The 18,442-nt window shown below is 36.2% G+C and overlaps 2 protein-coding genes across 9 annotated transcripts; both read right to left on the reverse strand.

Moving 5' to 3' along the window:
- Positions 1-1,230: 1,230 nt before the first annotated feature.
- LOC6651093 (calcium/calmodulin-dependent protein kinase type II alpha chain) lies at positions 1,231-11,175 on the reverse strand. 8 transcript variants are annotated; one of them, XM_015176863.3, is made up of 15 exons: positions 10,837-11,171; positions 10,676-10,770; positions 8,649-8,708; positions 8,495-8,549; positions 7,675-8,000; positions 7,418-7,512; positions 7,237-7,359; positions 7,037-7,163; positions 6,875-6,967; positions 5,283-5,339; positions 3,579-3,644; positions 2,154-2,232; positions 1,995-2,089; positions 1,809-1,923; positions 1,231-1,737 (listed from the first exon to the last, which is right to left on the reverse strand). In XM_015176863.3, exons 1-15 carry the CDS (start codon positions 10,899-10,901, stop codon positions 1,593-1,595), a joined length of 1,596 nt encoding a protein of 531 aa, XP_015032349.1. In that variant the 5' UTR covers positions 10,902-11,171; the 3' UTR covers positions 1,231-1,592. The 8 variants fall into 8 exon arrangements, with proteins under 8 accessions (XP_015032349.1, XP_002072597.1, XP_023036658.1 ...); XM_002072561.4 differs by having other exon boundaries at positions 2,154-2,229; positions 10,837-11,170; XM_023180890.2 differs by lacking the exon at positions 5,283-5,339.
- A 3,420-nt stretch (positions 11,176-14,595) lies between these two features.
- On the reverse strand, positions 14,596-18,215 carry LOC6651094. Its single transcript, XM_002072562.3, has 9 exons — positions 18,100-18,215; positions 17,329-17,743; positions 16,741-17,209; positions 16,353-16,666; positions 15,875-15,928; positions 15,493-15,802; positions 15,083-15,431; positions 14,904-15,024; positions 14,596-14,844 (listed from the first exon to the last, which is right to left on the reverse strand). Exons 2-9 carry the CDS (start codon positions 17,560-17,562, stop codon positions 14,713-14,715), a joined length of 1,983 nt encoding a protein of 660 aa, XP_002072598.2. The 5' UTR covers positions 17,563-17,743; positions 18,100-18,215; the 3' UTR covers positions 14,596-14,712.
- Positions 18,216-18,442: the final 227 nt, after the last annotated feature.

Below are 18,442 nucleotides of genomic sequence, written 5' to 3' on the forward strand. Positions count from 1 at the left end.
AATTGTTTTTTTTTTTATATATTTATATATATTTATCATATATATATTTCAAATATTATTTAAGAAGACATTTAAATTCTAGAAAATGGTTCATAATAACATTGTTTGGTTTGTTCAATTGAAAATGCACTCTCGAACGATCCTCAGTCCGGATAGTCAGTGATAATAATGTTGAATAATTGGACTTGGACAAGGATACAAAAACGGATACAGATACAGATGCAAATACAGAATTACAAGATATGCATGTCATATTAGCGGATCTTTGCGGGGTAGTAAAATCCTAAATCCGCCATCCGCACACATGCATATAGTTAAAGGGAAACCTTAACCTAAAACACTTGCTTCTGAATATCGGAATAGGAAAATTAATGCGAATTGCAGTACAATATTATAATTATATGTAATTATTATTATGTTTTGGGTTTCATTTTCATATAGTGATCATGATGCGTTGCTCTTTAAGTAGTATGTATTGTAAATTTGTTTTTTTTCCTTTTGTTTTCTCTTTTTTTTTTTTGTTATATAAAATTCGAAGAAATAATAATAATAGTAATACATAATAAAATTTCTATTCAACTGTTTTTGTGTCGTCTGCACCGGCATTGGCAACATCCTTGAATCTGATACATCCTCATACATACGTACATACAAACAGACATATGCAAATATATGTATGTACATACATATTAGATAGTAAGAAGAGAAGCAATATTTCGCCCCCGATGTCTGGCTGCTAACGGTCAAACGACACTCATCGTTTCACCCTTCCAATCTTCTAAATTTTTATAACAATTAGCTAATTTGGTTTTTCTTTGGTTTTTTGTTTCAATATGCTCTTACTTTTGCTGTTGCATTTTAGTTGCTTCTGTTTTTGGTTTTGCATTGTTAAATTTGTAAATGCTATTTAGTAATTATCTAATGCCTTGAATGTGTGTATGTGTATGTGTATGTATGTCTAGGTTTGCTACTTCGATTCTTTTTTGCACTATTCACACTCTGACCGCCATTCGCATAGATAAGTTATTAATTATGTATGTGTACACATCTCTCCACATCATGGACGATAGATACTCCGCCCATACGAATCATTTTTTAGTGCCGTGAAAAAGGAAATTGAAAAAACTTCTCATTCAGATCATATTAACTATTAACTAGGGCTAGCACATTTAAATCTTGGTATCGCTTTTATCCGCCTGCTAGTCGCATATTTTATAACACAATTGTATATATATATATATATATATATATTCGGACTGAAGCTATGGCTTTAAATGTTCCGATTTACACTTTACGCACAATATTCAGGATAAGGGTCAGGACCTGTTTCAAAAGTATTTCACATTCAAACATATAATCATTACATACATACATATCCATATTCATATCAATGCAGAAGTTCGTGTAAGTAGACATATTAAATACAAATGGAGAAACAAAAACACGCGTTGCTTTCGCATTATACTAAGTATTACATTTTGCTCTTTGCAGGACGTCAACGTCATTGCTGGCTGCCATCTGAAAGAGTTGAGTTGCATCTAACATGGACTGTATTTTGAGGGCCCATGCCCATTGCTGACGATTGGTATCGCCTATTTCTGTGGTATAAAATCAAAAGTCGTGGCTCCACTGATCTTGCCCGACGCACTACGATGAAAGTGGACATTCTGCCATTTGTTATCACGCTTGTGCCACACGCGTGTTTCCTCCGACTGATGGGTGTGCGCATGTCCTTGCCTGGGGAAAAAATGGGAGGAGAAATGAGGCTGTAATTGCATGGCGACTGCCAATAAATCGTGAAAACTTACTTGTCAATGTACTGCGTAAGCCGAACATAGGCAATGCAGGCTGCCTCTTCTCCCAATAAGTGCACATGGGGATTCAATATTGTTGTATTAATGGCTTTGCAGTTCTTACCAAGCACTGAAAGGACAAAGTTTTATGTCATTTTCATTTGTAAGTACATGCATTTGTCCATATAAACATCCACTTACCGTTTTCAAAGTAGAATTTGTGGAAATCAATTCCTTCGACTAGATTACCCAATGCTTCCGGTTCAAAGGCGGTCAGATGTGGATCACATATTTTACTGAAACGAACGAAAACTTCGAAGTGATTCATGTGCACAGTCGATTGGATGGACACCAACTCACGTGTAGCCGTCAAAGTCGCCGCTATTGATTGCTTCGATTAGCTGTTCTGTGATCTTGATGATTTCCTGTCGTCTGGCTGCTTTGTATATTTGTATAGAAGTATGTGTTTAGGGTAATACGTAATTAGTCGGGATCGCGCAATGAATTCGGATGGAGTTGTTGACACGATGATAGCAGTACGATATATAATAACACTAAATAGTAGGTAGTCTTAGCCATAGCCATTTTGCACAGATATAGATATTACATCCACAAATGAAATGGAGCTACATTTGAACGATCTAACCGATCGACCGCGCCAAAAGATATGGCAACGGCAACAGCACAACATAACAATTACAATGTATGTATGTGTATGTGTGTTTTTGTGTGTATGTATAGACTAAGTACACATGTATAAATGTATCTCTACTGACTGATACACGAATATACATAAATACATGACAAATCCAAATCATTTAAAAGCGTCTTGTTCTAAATACAAAAACTCAAATTCTAACTACAAACGCTCTAATTAATAGTATGCAATAGTTATGCAAGATGATGGTGAGAGCTGTAAAGGATTAGAAACCAACAGGTTGCCACTTCTCGAACGAGGCTTAACAGCTTCGAAATACACATACTTCAAAAGATTTTAGGACCTTAGGGCTAGCGTTTGAGGTCGTAATTGAGCCATTTAACCATCGTTGTGGATTGCCTTAAATGCCATATTTGCATCATAAATTCCAAAATAAAATTTGTATACCATCATAATCATAATCAAAATCTTAACGAACATTGGAAAATCCAAGAAAAAATAAATTATTAAATGGAGCTCGCAACGTATACAATGAAGCATGCTTGTAATATGTATGGGATGATGGGAAATCACGTGCATTAACATTAAAATTTAGTAGCAGTAGGCAAAAATTTCCCGAAAATGTTAGTTAATAAGACTTAAACTGCAAAAAAAAAAAAAATCCATATAAACATTTGGAATTCGGTTTGCTACTATGTATATTTCTTCAAGTTCCAGTCAGGTAACCGTCAGAAAACCCAGAAAATGGATAGTGAAATTTGATTAAAGACAACATTAAGTGTGTAGATAGAAGAGGAAGACGACCAATGGCACTACCATAATAGAAATAGCGAAAGGGTTGATCACAAGAACTGGAACACTGGGCTGACTTTTTGTGAGTAGGGCAGCAAAATGATAATTTACCTTCAGCTAGCATTTCAAAATATTATAATACACATGCAATATTTATAGAACGATTCACCTAACAGCTCTAATGCAAATATCATACTAATGCCAGATTGAAGGTATTACATACATATACAATGTAGTGTGCGTGTGTGTGTGAGTGGGGGCGTGTAGACATCGAAATGTAAAAAGCGATGGTGATGGTAATGCAAATGGGATTGAACTCAAGCATTCATACATACCTGAAGAGCATTGCGAGTTTCCTGATATTTGCTGGCAAGTCTTTGCAGGACACACAATCCTTATTTCTAGAACGCATACACGTTTTGTATTACCGATATCATACAAATACCGATTACACAATAGTCATATGCATTGAATTTGAAAACAAAAAAATTCAATAAATAAATTGAGGAAGGTGGATATTTGTTATTGGTTTTGTTTTTAGTGCTTTGATTGGGAATACCAATACAATGTGAATGGATGCGGCTTCAGATGATAATGCTCTATGTATTTCATATGACGATCCTAGCAATCACAGAGATCGCTCAACTAGCCAGATGTACATAAGTGCAAAAGGTCAAAATTCTTGATTGAATTCGAAAGTATGTACACAATATTATACGACGACTGCGCGGTGACAAGATCCAGGAAGAAGGACAACAACGACAATAGTGGAAGTGCGCCAAGCGCTTTACTTGGATTGTGGAGGGTTTGGTCAACAATAGTTTAATATGTAAGTACAGTTGAGTTGAAGAAAGTCAAATTCGATAACGTTACATACAGTCGAGCCGCAACCGCTAAGCACTAGAGAGTTCCTTTTTTGCCCAAGCACCAAAAATTTAGCATGCGATCTGCAAGAGGTCAGAGAGAAAATGAAAGAAACAAAATGGCTGGGATAGGACACTGAGACGGCACAGAGGCCTCTGTGCTTTGGTCCAGTTGGCCAAGCTATAAAGGTATCTCTCCGATTTGAAGTTGATGCGCATACTCACCTCTGAGGCGTTGGCGAGGGCAAAGTTGACTGCTTAGAGTGCTTATGCATTTGCTTGAGTTTGGGCTAGGACTTGGGCTTAGGCTTGGCAAGTTGGTGCCATTGGTTGACGCAGACACGTAGGACGAGCCCATCAGATCTTCATGGCTGTGGCTGTGGCTGTAGATGTGGGGATGCCCACCTAGTGTTTGAATGATTTGCGCGATTAGTACAATATACACATGTCTGGCAATCAGGGAACGAAACCGCACTAAGAACCCGCTTTTGATGCTGGGTGATGAACAACAAAGTTATCGGCAAGGCTGGAAATTGGCCCCATTGTTAGTTATCGGATTGGTTTCATTCCCCGTCTGCGATGTACAATGCGATGGCGACAGACATCGATAAGCCAGGATCATGGCGCGAAAACGCAAATTGTTTTTGATGTGGCAAGCATGAAGAAGCGAGCGTAGAGGGTTGAACTTCCGCATCCAGTCGAAGTATCTTTCCCTGATTCCCATTGGAGTAAAGTGCAAATATTTGAAGTACATCCCAATCGAGTAACTCAGATACTTGGCAGATGCCAGCATGTCCTTTAGCTGGGGATATGGTGGGTATTGAGCAACATGGGCCGACAGCGAATGAACTGTTTGTGATTTGAATTAGTATTGGTTCGAAATCAATCCAAATTCAGCAACTGCACCGCTGAAATAAAACCAAAGCGATGAGGTCGAAACAATCTTTAAAGAGCAGTTTCGATTTGTCGATTTTGGAGAACCCACTGGCAGTTTGCGTTTGACATGAATCAACTCTAAGTAAATACTGGATCCAACTTGGCAGGACATGCTGGCGAGAGCCTGCCAAATAAATGCAAGCTACTTAAGCTTAGAGATATGCGATATGCATTGAATGTGGACACCATGAGGATGAGGATGAGAATGACAAACAGAAAAAAAATGCATGTAACATTTACCTTCAGGATCTTTTGATATGACTGTGGTGCTGCGATCAACGATTCCCTTTTTATCTTCTAGGAAAAAAAGTAAAACAAATTTCATATTTGAAAATGTAGCTGTATTGGTTCCAGTATCATGTATCGCCGTTTCTATTCTATGTGAGTCCTTGTGTCTCGAACAATCCAAAATATTCGTTTAACGAAAAAAAGACAGGCATTTACAACGCCATTGGATTGAGTGCGGATCGAATCAAAGCAGAACTAATATTAAAACTATGCTAAGCAACTTGCTTTTTATTGCACAGTGGCCCAAGGGTTTTTGAAAAGAAATGATAAGTTTATTTTAACAAAAATTTGTAACACACTTCAGAACCTAAAACAAGGCACTTTCGATATTCTGACTAACACGGGAGCAAACGTTCACATCAATTGTTCTCAACTAATTATAGAAATAAACAGGGTTCGAAATGTATGAAGAAACATTTAGTAATTTCACTAGTTTATTTATAATAATTTATTAAAATGGTAACTTTGCCACTTGTCCACTGTGCATTGGAAGCGAAGTAAATCAACTATAAATTACGTAGTATTAAATTCTGTTTATGATTCGATCAAACTTAAGTCACACCGGCTTACACATAACGAAACGAACCGATTTAAATATAAATAAATTTATGTAATCTGTCATTCACATATCTAAAAAGTGTTAAATGGTGCTAAAAACATAATGAAACGCGGACTTGTGCATTTTAAACATTGGGTGTTCGACACGCCGGGTTACGTTAGATTAGGTTAAATAAAACACTCCAATACTATATGTTTATTTAAAATTTTCCAAAATTCCGAAACCCTATAGTTTGGGCATTTTATCCGGTTTCAACGGGATAGTGGAGTAAATCAGACTTGTGAACTGCCATCCCAACTGGGCGACTAAAAGCGGTGAGCGGTGGCTGGTAATATTTGTTCATGTGGCTAGATGGGGTCGAGTTATTGTGTTGAATGGTGCAAAATTAAGAGAGTCAAAGTCAACGCAAAAGCAAATACACACAGGCATACAAAATATGTACGACATCATAATCAAAGCTAATAAACGACATTGAAGAGCAAAATGAAATACGTGCGGCTCCTCTAAGGGAATAGGTAACTTGTGCTGCTGAAACGATAAGGTTGAAAAACAAGATTGCGAATGACAATAACGATTGCTCGTTTGTCTTGGCAAAACTTTCGATCTGCACAAAATGTATGTATATGTGGGTTCAGAATTGTTATTGTTTAAATTGATCAACTTCTCTACAGTTGTCTTTTCGGTTGTATGTGGGTTTTGTGTGTGGGTGTGTGTCTGTGGGTGTCGATGTATGCCAATCATACATACAGAAGTGTCGATGAATTTAATCCTGGAATTGTCGTATGCCTTATGTATGTATAATAGCAATACTAGCAATCATTCGCCTACAAATGGTGTGGCTACCTAACAAACTAAACTAGTCTAAGGTAAACAACTCTCATTCATTACATTTTAATCAAAATGAAAGTCGAAATCATTTCAACTTTCTAGTTTTAGTTTTATAAAAAGATTGACTCATTGAATACTAGAAGGTTCAAATATTTACCCTTGACGTCGTCATCTTCGAGTGTGGTGCTGGACGAATCGGTCGATTCCTTAACTTGAGATCCATCGCCTTTCTTGGTGATCATGCTTCTGCCTGTTTATTGCATGTACATATGAGTGAAAACTGATAGCCAAATAGCCATGTACTTTTCAAAAATCTTACTTGAGAAGTTTCTAGTTGCCAACATGGTTGTAAGAATTGCACCTTTAAGCTTACGACGTGCATTGAACTTCTTGAGGCAGTCCACGGTCTCTTGGCGATGGACAACAGAAGCAACGCGTTCCCTTTGCTGTGTAAATGATACGAATGTGGGAAAAATAAAGAAACGATTTCAAAGATATCCCCAAAATATTTGTACTTACACAAATCCATGGATGCTTGAGGGCCTCTGCAGCAGTTATTCGTTTATTCGGGTTAACTGTAAGCATTTGGTTAATCAGGTTTTTCGCCTCTGGCGTTACCGTATCCCATTCTGGCGAAGGATACTGAAATAAATGAATTGGAGTATTAAAGTGAGATCTGGCAAAACATAATTCTTCTTACGTCATAGGCTCCTGCCTTGATCTGTGAGTACAATCGGTGCTGATCCTCATCCCAGAAGGGCGGATAGCCAACCAACAATATATAGAGAATGACGCCTGTGTATGCATATTTGTTTATTTATTTTATCCATGATGGGATGGCGTGTCGATGGCAGGAGAGATACATATGTATGAAAGTAAGAGTTAGTGCGTTAACTTTGAATTTTATTTAATCTGCTTTTGTTCAAGTATTTTTAGATGTTGCGTCAAAATGCTTACCGCATGCCCATATATCTACCGACTTGCCGTAGGGCTCCTTCTTTAAAACCTCCGGCGACAGATAGCCAGGAGTGCCCGCGAATCCGAACCAGGCTTGATGGTCGCCTTGCACTTCAATGGCTAGACCAAAGTCAGCGAGTTTCACAGCTGCACCCTTTGCCTTACTAGCTAACAGTAAATTCTCTGGCTTCAGATCTCGATGCACCACACCGTTTTGGTGGCAGTGATTGACCGATTCCAATATTTGTTGAATACAATGTGATGCATCAGCTTCTGAATAAAATTCACGTGCAACAATATCTTCGAAAAGTTCACCGCCAGTTACACTGCAAATGTATGTTAGGACAGTTTTTTGTTTTTGAATTTGGCTGGAATGGTTAATTCTTTATGTGTCTGTTTGGATTTCGGTTACAGGCTTGTTAGTTTAGTTGCAAATTGATAGGTTGCACAATTCAATTCGGGGTGTATAACGTTTAACAGTGGAACACAACAGACCCGAACAGAGCTAAAAGAATTACTGTAGCTATTTTATATATGTACATATGTAGGTCATATCTAGGGTGCACATTTTGGGGTTTAGCATACATCTATCTTATATCTATCTATCTCGGACTCGGAGGGGAAAGGATGAAGTATGAATCTCAATAAACAATCGTCAAGTCATTGCAATATATGAACTTTAACACAGCTCGTAGAGAAAATCGTAAATAATAACGGAATCGAAAATACGTATCTACATCACAGGCTTGGATTTTCGATTATTGGTTATCAGTTAGAAATATTTCGAAGCTTGCAGGTGTGCTTGGGCTTGGTTACTTACAGGTCAAACACAAGGTAGTGATAGTTCTCCTCCTGAATGCTGTCATGCAAACGTACTGAAATAGTCCAAAAAGCATTATTATCACTGTTTAGCAACAAACAAAATAAAACCAAAAAGAAAAAGGCATAAAGATATGGTAAGTTGTCTAACGTACCGATATTAGGATGATGAAGTTTTCTGCAAATCCGGGCTTCCCGCTCCAACTTTTGAAAGTCTTTATAGAAACAAATAATACATTTGTATTAACTAGCGGGCATTGATTAATAATATCTATATATACATATGTTCATATTTATATATCTCTATATACAGCGTGTATATGCTGAAAAACTAGAAATACCGAAATCTTTACGCCACAAGATACAATTTTGGTTACAATTTTAAAACAAGAATATCATAATATGAAATGTAGGTCTATTAATTTGATAAATCTTATTTTAGAGTTTTTTTTATGGTGATTATAATCAATTTAAGAGACACGTTTCTTTGTTTTTCTTTATGTACTTAGTCACTTGCTAGGTAAATCTAGAATGGATGAATACACTAACGAATATTGAATTAAGTTAATTTCATTGTAATTTATGATTTTAAGAACCTAAAATACCATATACCATGATGCATTGGTCTACTTCAACTAACAACCTTCTTTATGAAGCCGACCTTATGCCAATCGAGTCGAGATTTTCGCTAGCAACAGCAAAACTGTATAAAACTCTAATGCTCGCATCAAACACACCTCTCCAAAAAGTGTTAAACAAACTAAAAAAATCAAAAAAAACACCCAGAATACCATCGATTCTGCATAACACCTTGAACTTCTGCAAACACAATGATCTATCGTTTACCCCAATAAGAAGTAGGAAATTATTAAAACCCCCATGGTCTCAGTAAAGAGTCAGTTAATCTCTCTCTTCACTATGCGACTAAGTCATCTACACCCCCCATAATATATCGCAAAATGCTCCTTAGCCTCAAAGAGAGATATGATAGGTATAAGTTTATTTACACGAATGGATCAAAATCAATACAAGGAGTCTCATACAGCATCACAACTGAGTCAGACATAGTTAAAATGGCTTTGCTCCCATCCCACACCTCGAATTACACAGCGGAGGCAGCAGCTATACTGGCTGCCTGTAAATATGCACTAAGAGAAAAACAGCATTTTGCAATTTGTTCAGACTCACTGTCAGCAATACAGGCAGTAACCCAGGTCAACAACCAAAATCCGTACATCTCGCATATACGAGACATAGTAACTCACCAATACCCCAAAATAATTTTGATATGGGTACCAGGTCACACTGGCATTCAGGGCAATGAAACAGCGGACAGAGCCACAAAGATAGCTTACAGTGTCCCATATATAATTGAGCAAAACATTAACCACAAAGACTCAACAAAGTACATAAAGGACATCATCCTTAAAAAATACAAAAGCACAGTTTGGAGGAATTCATCAGACCACTACAAGACGACTAATATGAACCAAACCTCGATAAGAGACTCACAAATAAAAATAGACAACAACGTTAAACGAACAGACATCATGAAATTTCTAAGAATACGATTTGGACACACAAAACTTACCCACGAATTCATATTCAAAAAACAACCCCCCCCCCCCCCCCCCCCACAATGTATACATTGCAACAAAAAATTTACAATCCTGCACATACTCAAAGAATGCAAGGAATATAATGAGCCGAGAAAAAAATTCCTACACCCTAACCCTATTGAATCCCTATCCCTAAGTAACCCCAATATCGTCGCTATCTCCCAATTCTTCCTAAGTAACCCCTATCCCTATCCCTAAGTAACCCCAATATCGTCGCTATCTCCCAATTCTTTAAGGAAATAAACCTATACCACCTATTGTAAAATATTACCCAAACTCATGTAAATATAGGTTAACAAAAGAAATGTAAATAATTATTAATTACAAAGAACTGTATAATATACATATTTTACAACTAGCTTAAGACCATAGAAGTTATAGCTAGCACATAGATTAGAGGTAATCTATAATTACCTACTAATCATAGTCTAAATAAATAAAATAAATAAAGAACCTAAACTATGTGTGTACCTAAGCTTAAATTTATAAACTATATTAGGTGTTATGTATTTATAATTATTATTTGATCTGTCTTAAGCTATATGGCTATAATAGGCACTAACCTCTTGCTGTTAATTTCTTCGTATTTATGATCTTAGCTGCAAACTCAAATCCCGTAGACTTCTGGACACATCTTTTCACAATAGAGAATGCTCCTCTGCAAAAAGAAAGGAGTGCATATTATTTTCATGTGTGCAAATAAGTGAGGTCCTGTTGAACGTACTTTCCAAGCTCTTCCTTGATGTCGTAATTGTCCGAAAAACGCGTACAGGCTGCTGGAGCAGCCATCGCGATGGCGCACTTGAGAAAATCTATGACGGCAGTAAAATTCCAGCAATGTTGTGGTAGTTGTCTTTAATATAGTCTACGTATGTGCCTGTTCTTATGTGTTTGCTCCTATGCTCTTTCCTTCTTATGATTGATTTTAATTGGCGGCAAAGCCGAGCTTACGTATCCGATCTAGAAAGGGAAGGGGTGTACATTTAAAAAAATTTTCGACAACTGTAAAATATCCTGGTTTATGCTTAAATATTCCTAATTTGCAATGTCGGCGGGGGCGACTGTAGCGATACCGATGCCGATGACGCGTGGGTCTAACCATTCGATTGATCTTCTATGTAAATCGAATATCATTTAAGACTTAGCAAGTGCCTCAACCACAAGTAACTGGCCGTTTAGACTTCAAATGTGTAACTTTGGAAACAAGACTTTTCATTTTTTGAGGAGGCTTGATATGTATAAAATTGGTACCTAATATTAAAATGTTTAAAATTTAAAATTCCACTCCTATTCTATTTTTCTAAAACTTTACGAATTCGTGTAATTATGCGATTTAGACCGAATTCTTAAACAAATGTTTAAAAATTTGTTAGATATGTACACAGATATATTACAACAAAAATATATACATACATAGACAATTTTAAAGATCTAGAATGGACGTTACCGTTATTACTTCAAAAAATACAAAAACGTTTTTAAAGCAAAATATATTGAAAGGGGCGTAAAACCACGATTTAATACTTTTTTAATTCATACATATGTATATATGTTTGTATGTACGCATGTATATATGTTCATATGTGTGTGGATGTACCCAATCGTAACGAAACTGGGTTTCCCAGCTGCGCAGATAAATAGGCCACATGTAAAAATATAAGGGCTCGGTTTTTAATTTTAAATTTTTAACTTTTTTCCAAATTTTCGTTTTGTAATGTTCAAATACATATGTATAAATATAATCGTATGTAGTTGACAAAAGTTACTTTTGGAAACGTATTACTTTTCCTATCTCTCTTACTCGCTAGTTTCCCACGCGTTTATACTATTGCAATGAAAATCGATTTTCCTCAACCACAAAAGTACATACACATAAAGCACGGGCACAGGCACAAGCACCAACACAACACCTTGTCCTAAAATACTGTTTGTATTTATTTGGGCTTGGAAATATGTATACGAGACATATAACATGAGATCCCAAAATTAATTCAAAGCAATTAGGAAGGTTACATTTTGGTAACAAGGATTTGCACTTCTGAAATCTAGAACCCCATAAAAATCTTCAAATTAAGACGGAACGCGACAGGTGTCTTCTAGTAATGTTGATTACAAACTGAATATTGCTGCGGAATCAGGCGAGTTGAGCTTCCAAACACATCGGCAAAAGCGTGTATCTGCTGACGAGTATTTGTGGTGTATACATATGTGTATCCTTTGCAGGCTTTATGTTTAGGGTGAGCTTTTCTTGAGATTGCGCCCCACCTTTTATAGATCTGAGTATCCTTTCTTTCCCTGATGCTTGCGGCGACTGATATGTAGGTACATACATACATAAGTATGTGCATTTCTATGTACAAATTGAGATTGAGTTGGACGGTAAAAGCACTTTGGAATTCGATGCAAACTTGTTGCAATTCTTCTTATTTGAAAATGTTGTGTGTGTACACCTTTTAATCAGTTTCGCTCTGTTGGCAAATATACTGGCACTATGGCTCTTATGCGAGTGTGTGTGTGTGTAAGTGCGCACATGTCATTTTGTTAACTCTCTTAGTTCCAACTTCCATTTATGCGCATGAATTTTCCACAGTTTTTCCAATCGTCAAGTAACACCTATATACCTACATATTTATTAATGCACATACATACATACTATATACTAAATGTATACTCTGGCGGACGGATTAGCAGGACAAACGGTTATTGAATACTTGTACATACATACATACGCATATAAGCATTCATTATGCATGTATGTACATATATCCATAGATCTGTCGCTGAAATACATAAATTTTTATACTGTCCATTGTTGTATTATTATTGTATATAATGTGACTTCCAACATACGTGTCACGATGTCGATATTTTGTGTAGCAACCCTGCCAATCTTTTGAAATAGGTCTATATATAAAAGCACACACATTGTGCCTGGTCTGTATATATATACATACATTTACATATACATATGTATGTATGTACATATATCTAATATATGTATCTATAACCGATATGCATACATATATATTATATTAATACATATGTATGTATGTAACTAAATACACAAATATATGAACAAAATCACAAAATTCGGAAAAGGCAAATGAAGTGTATGTCAGAACACTTTTTTTACGGCCTTTGCTCTAAACAATTGACCAATTTGAAAAATTATTCTTCATATCTTTTTTATACTAGGATACATTTTTTAAATATGTTTTATGCACGCATACACACACGCATGCAAATAAATTCATTCGCATATATCTACATAAGTATCCATGTGTGTATATTTTTGAATCTGTGTCTAGACCGATTCGTATCGTAAAAATCATATACATATACATACATATGTATGTATTTACAAATGCATTACATTTCAATAATGAATTAATTTGGACATATGTATGTATTTATGTAAGTGTGTGACGGACAAGGACGAAAAGATCCGCAAACCGTACACCGTTAGACAGTCCGAAACCGATTTTTTGTCAATGCCAATGCGGTAAATATATTGTTTCGAAACCGATATGGGTACGTACTTTGTATGTACGAAGTAGTGTATATATATATATGAATATATATATATATATATCTATTGATGTTAATGCAGATGCAGATGAGTGTAACGGGAAACGAACAGGAAAAGTCGACAGCCGACGCGCTAATGAGTTACAGAACTTCAAAACATAACGTCCGATGGCTTGAAAATCGAATTCTATACTGATGACGAGCAATCTTTCTTTTAAAGCAAAAGCACAATTTCACATATACACTTAACTCACCAGAATAGGGCAGAATGACAGGAGCATGCGCGTTAAAATATATCTCATTCGTATCCCATCAATAAGTTTCAACATCATCGGTTGTTTTCCAGAAGTAGGAGCTTTCGGAGTGCCGTGGTTATCGATAACAAGCAGCAAGGATTTGATTTTCATCGAAGAGTCCTATAGAAAATGTTGGATTTATATTATAGGGATCGATTATATGATGTATAGATGCACAATAACCACAATGAATCACTTTTAGAAAAATAAATCATAAATTTTATTGACTATTTAGTTAATTATGACAAGATTTTTTTCGGCAGCCCTTAAGATAATCTGTCGATAACAAAACAATATAGACAAAATATCGATTGTTGTTGGGAAATAACAGTACACAAAATTCAAATTCGAAGATACTCTGAGAATTGTCTGATATATATGTACATGTTATTATATTTCGAGTAAAGTTTTTTGCAGTTAAGGGATATTCGCTTTGGAAAATTACAATTCATGATAAGACAGATATTGAGTGAAACGAATGAGCGCATATTTAATCCAATACTCACCATTCGAACAATTAAAACATTTTTGACGCACATTTGATACAGCCATTGTGCGAAAAATATTTTATATATTAATCTATACTTACTTAGCGATTGCGCTATTAAAGGGCAACGATAATTATAGGCCAAGGGAATAAAGACAACAATGCGCCAAAGTATATTAACGACATGCATATATGTATGTATTTTTAAATTTTTTAAATGCGTCTATTATAATGGCTTTTAAATAGGTAAAGCTACGAGTATGGAATTTATAAATGAACTGACTATTCTTTAGTTTTCCGATGTCATTCGATTTGTTAGAGCTTGAACACGTTGGGCATTGCAACTTTTGCAGAGAACATGGTCATCTAAGGGATAGCATCCACGACCATCCGCTTCCGATGACAATAGAAGACCACAGTCCTGTAAAGGAAGAACAATCTGATTTAAAAAATACCTTAATCAATTTGAACTCAAACTACCTCGCATTTATAGCATCCCAAATGAAAACTCCGATCAAGGGCAACTACCCGCACCGTTTCTTCTTGTCCCGGCTCCGGCATAATGGGGTCTCTGCAAACACAACATCTCGGAGCAAATTTTCTGAAATTAAGGTTGTTCTTTAGGTATAGACGATTTTAGTCTTTATATATTTTCCTACTTGTGGAAATCGGTAATGCAGTAGTTCTGATTGGTGGCATCGACAGTGAAGAGGAGGCCATCCAAACTTTTACCACATACAACGCATGTAAAGCATTGGGGATGATATGGCTTTCCAGTAGCCCTTAGGATTCTTTCCAAAATGGGCTTCATGCAGACGGAGCATTTTTCGAGCGTTTGCAAATAGTCGTACTCGCAGTATGGCTTTCCCTCCAATGCATAGAACGGTTTTCCCTGCAAGTTGATTTGGCAGTCGTTGCACGTGAAGCAAGATATGTGATAAATTTGATCCATTGCAGTGCATCCGCTGTTTTCACCCAACACACGCTCGTTGCATTTTACGCATCGACCTGAACAGGAAAAACAAATATGTCTATATTTTTAAATACCGAAACAATATGCTTTGCTTACCATAATTCTCGAATTCGTTTGCAGTATCAACGGAGGCAGAGGATGACACATATTGGGACACATTGCCATCGATGTTATTTCCTTTTTGAGGATAACCAATATGTTTTTCATTGCCCTCTGCGAGAGCATGGGCATCGCCACTAACGTACATGGGCATATTTGCTACTCCCACACCACCGCCGTTGTTGTCTAAATTATTGCCTAAAATATTGGGATCATTTACGTACATATTGTAGCAACTGCGAGAAATCATTTCGCCAGGTGGTCGAGGATTTATTGGCTCGTATATTGAATCATAGGTTGAAGAGCTCTATAAAAAGATCAGGCAAATTTTTTGTTTATCGATTTATTGGAATTTAAATGATATAAATTGTAAAATTACCTGAGATAATACACCATACCCATAATAGTCTCCATTGGCTTTATCCGAATGATTCTAAAAGTATAATAACATACAGCTCAGCTCAGTCATTTGTCAGTCGAATAATTTGTTATACATTAAAGAAAACTTCGAAAAGAAAGATAGCTAAATGAATGGCTAACCATTCACAAATTATATTTTAAGTACCTAATTAAAAAGAAAAAGTAATAATTTTTGTTTTCAACAACCTTATTACCGAAACCAAATAATTTCACGAGTTTGATCAAATGTTGTACCTCCCAAATCCTGAATAAATAATATCAATTTGTTAAAGTAGCTTAGTATACCAGCAGCTCAGCCATTTAGTTTTTAAGAGCTTTTATACTTATCCTAAATTAAATCTAAATTTCTTTTACAAAATAACAGTAACTTTACATTATTATTATTTTAAGAAGTTTTATGCACATTCAAATAAATTTATTTAAAAGTTTACTCGTACCTTGTTCACTGAATTGTATCCTGCATAGTGCTGCTCGGGATAATTTTTAATAGTGAATTCTGGTGGTAACTGTTGAACCCCCGACGGCAGTAAGTTGGTAGGATTCTCTATTAGATCTATAGATTTACTATTGCTGAACACATCGGTGGCTCGACGAAGTTCACTGTACGATGAACTAACGGCGCTCACAGGGCTAGGAGGCGCCGGCAGCTCTTCTTCGATTTCCTTATCAGACATTGAATTGGTGCAAATGGAGAGCATTCGAGATCCAGATTCAGACCCAGCTCCCCTTCTTATTGTATTGGTATTAGAATCTAAATAGACACGTACAATAGGTATGTATTACATATATTCATAAACACAAATATTTAAAAAATCCAGAACATACCGGCTAAGTGGACATTCGAGTCAGCGGTTTCAGTCTGAGAAGACATGTTACCATAAAGACCCTTAAAATCCCCAGATCTACTTGTGCAAGTTTCGGTTGAAGATCGCAGATTGCTATAAATGACATCCGACGAACTGTTACTTAACGAATTTGACGACAACTTTGGAATGCTAGCTACGGATTTCATATGTCCGGTCCCCAAGAGACCCCTCTTTTCCATTTGAAGTTTATGATAAGCTAGAGCTTCCAATTGTTGTTCTAAAACTGCAGGGTTATCCAGCGTTGATTTACTACTGTTAGGTTTCTCGGAATTTTGAATCGCATAAATAGGCTGTTTTCGCATAAGTATAGGACCGCATTGGCTGTCTTCAGCAGCTGACCCAGACATCGTTGTGACTTTGTCTAACCCATGTAAAGGCTGCGAGTAAAGCGGCTCTCGGGAACAGGTAACTCGCTTACTGAGTGGAACCTAAAAAATATAGATATATGTGATATAGGTATATACTTATTCCAATTTATCACAAGGTATAATGAATACAATTTAATGTGTATTTCAATATTTGTATACACTACGGTATTATATTATACCTGGGGCATTTCATTTTGTTTTTTTTGTGGTTTAGGTGGAATGCAAGGAGCTGTCTTTCTAGTGCCGGATGCATATGTATTCAGTACAGCAGACGGCGACGACCTATGCTGTAAGTTTTCAATCAGTTCAGCCACATTTCCATGCCGAACATATTCATCAGCGGACATTCGAGGTGGTAGTGGCCTACTATTTAGTATGGTCAGCTCCCTCAGTTGCTGTTCCAACCCGTCCATGGTAGAAGCTGTTCGGAATATTGAATCCTAGAAAATATATTAGCGGTCTCCGAGGGTCGTTCGCACCAAATCTAGACCAGTCCTTGTACTTTTTTTGATTGCATATTCCAATATCCATACATTTTAGTGAGTCGAGAGATTTGAATCCGGGCGCCACACCCACGTGATGAAATGCATTTCTCTGGAAATTAAATGACCGAGATTTGTGAAAAAACATATTTACATACAGATACCAACAGATATTTAGCCACATTCATATATACTTTATATAAAATGTACGTTTATACTGATATATACATATGTATGAAACTTTCTCACTTTTTATTTGTTGCTAGGATTACGTTGTTGTAAATAAAATTTTGATGAATTCAATTTCTGGATTCTGCGATAAATGCATACACACCAAATGTACACACATTCATACACACACGAATACACAAGTACATATATTGAATTTGATCGATTTATGCAAACAAACACATCTCAAATCTTTCTAAAATATTTTGACCACGGCGTGAAACTAATTTTGTTACTCACCAAGAAAGCATTCAACTTAAACGGAATAAATTTGTCACAAATATTAAAAAAACTTTACAAAATAACAGAACAATTAGGCGATAAAAACTAGAGCTGGAGAATCCTCGATGGCATCATCGATAAAAACGATGTGTTTCCTAACTCGATAGTACTTATTTTTAGCCGACAAGTCCATCACTGCGCACGAAAACAAAAAACAAAATCAGCTGTTGATAAACATTCACACAATTCGTTTAAATACATTTGAATTTATGTACCTATGTCTACAAATGAAGGTTAAACTAATTTTTCCATTATTTTTTATAGCCAGTTTACTCCTAAGAGAGACTTAAAATTGTAAAGA

Source organism: Drosophila willistoni, chromosome 3R, assembly GCF_018902025.1.
Source record: "Drosophila willistoni isolate 14030-0811.24 chromosome 3R, UCI_dwil_1.1, whole genome shotgun sequence".
Classification (NCBI taxonomy): domain Eukaryota; kingdom Metazoa; phylum Arthropoda; class Insecta; order Diptera; family Drosophilidae; genus Drosophila; species Drosophila willistoni.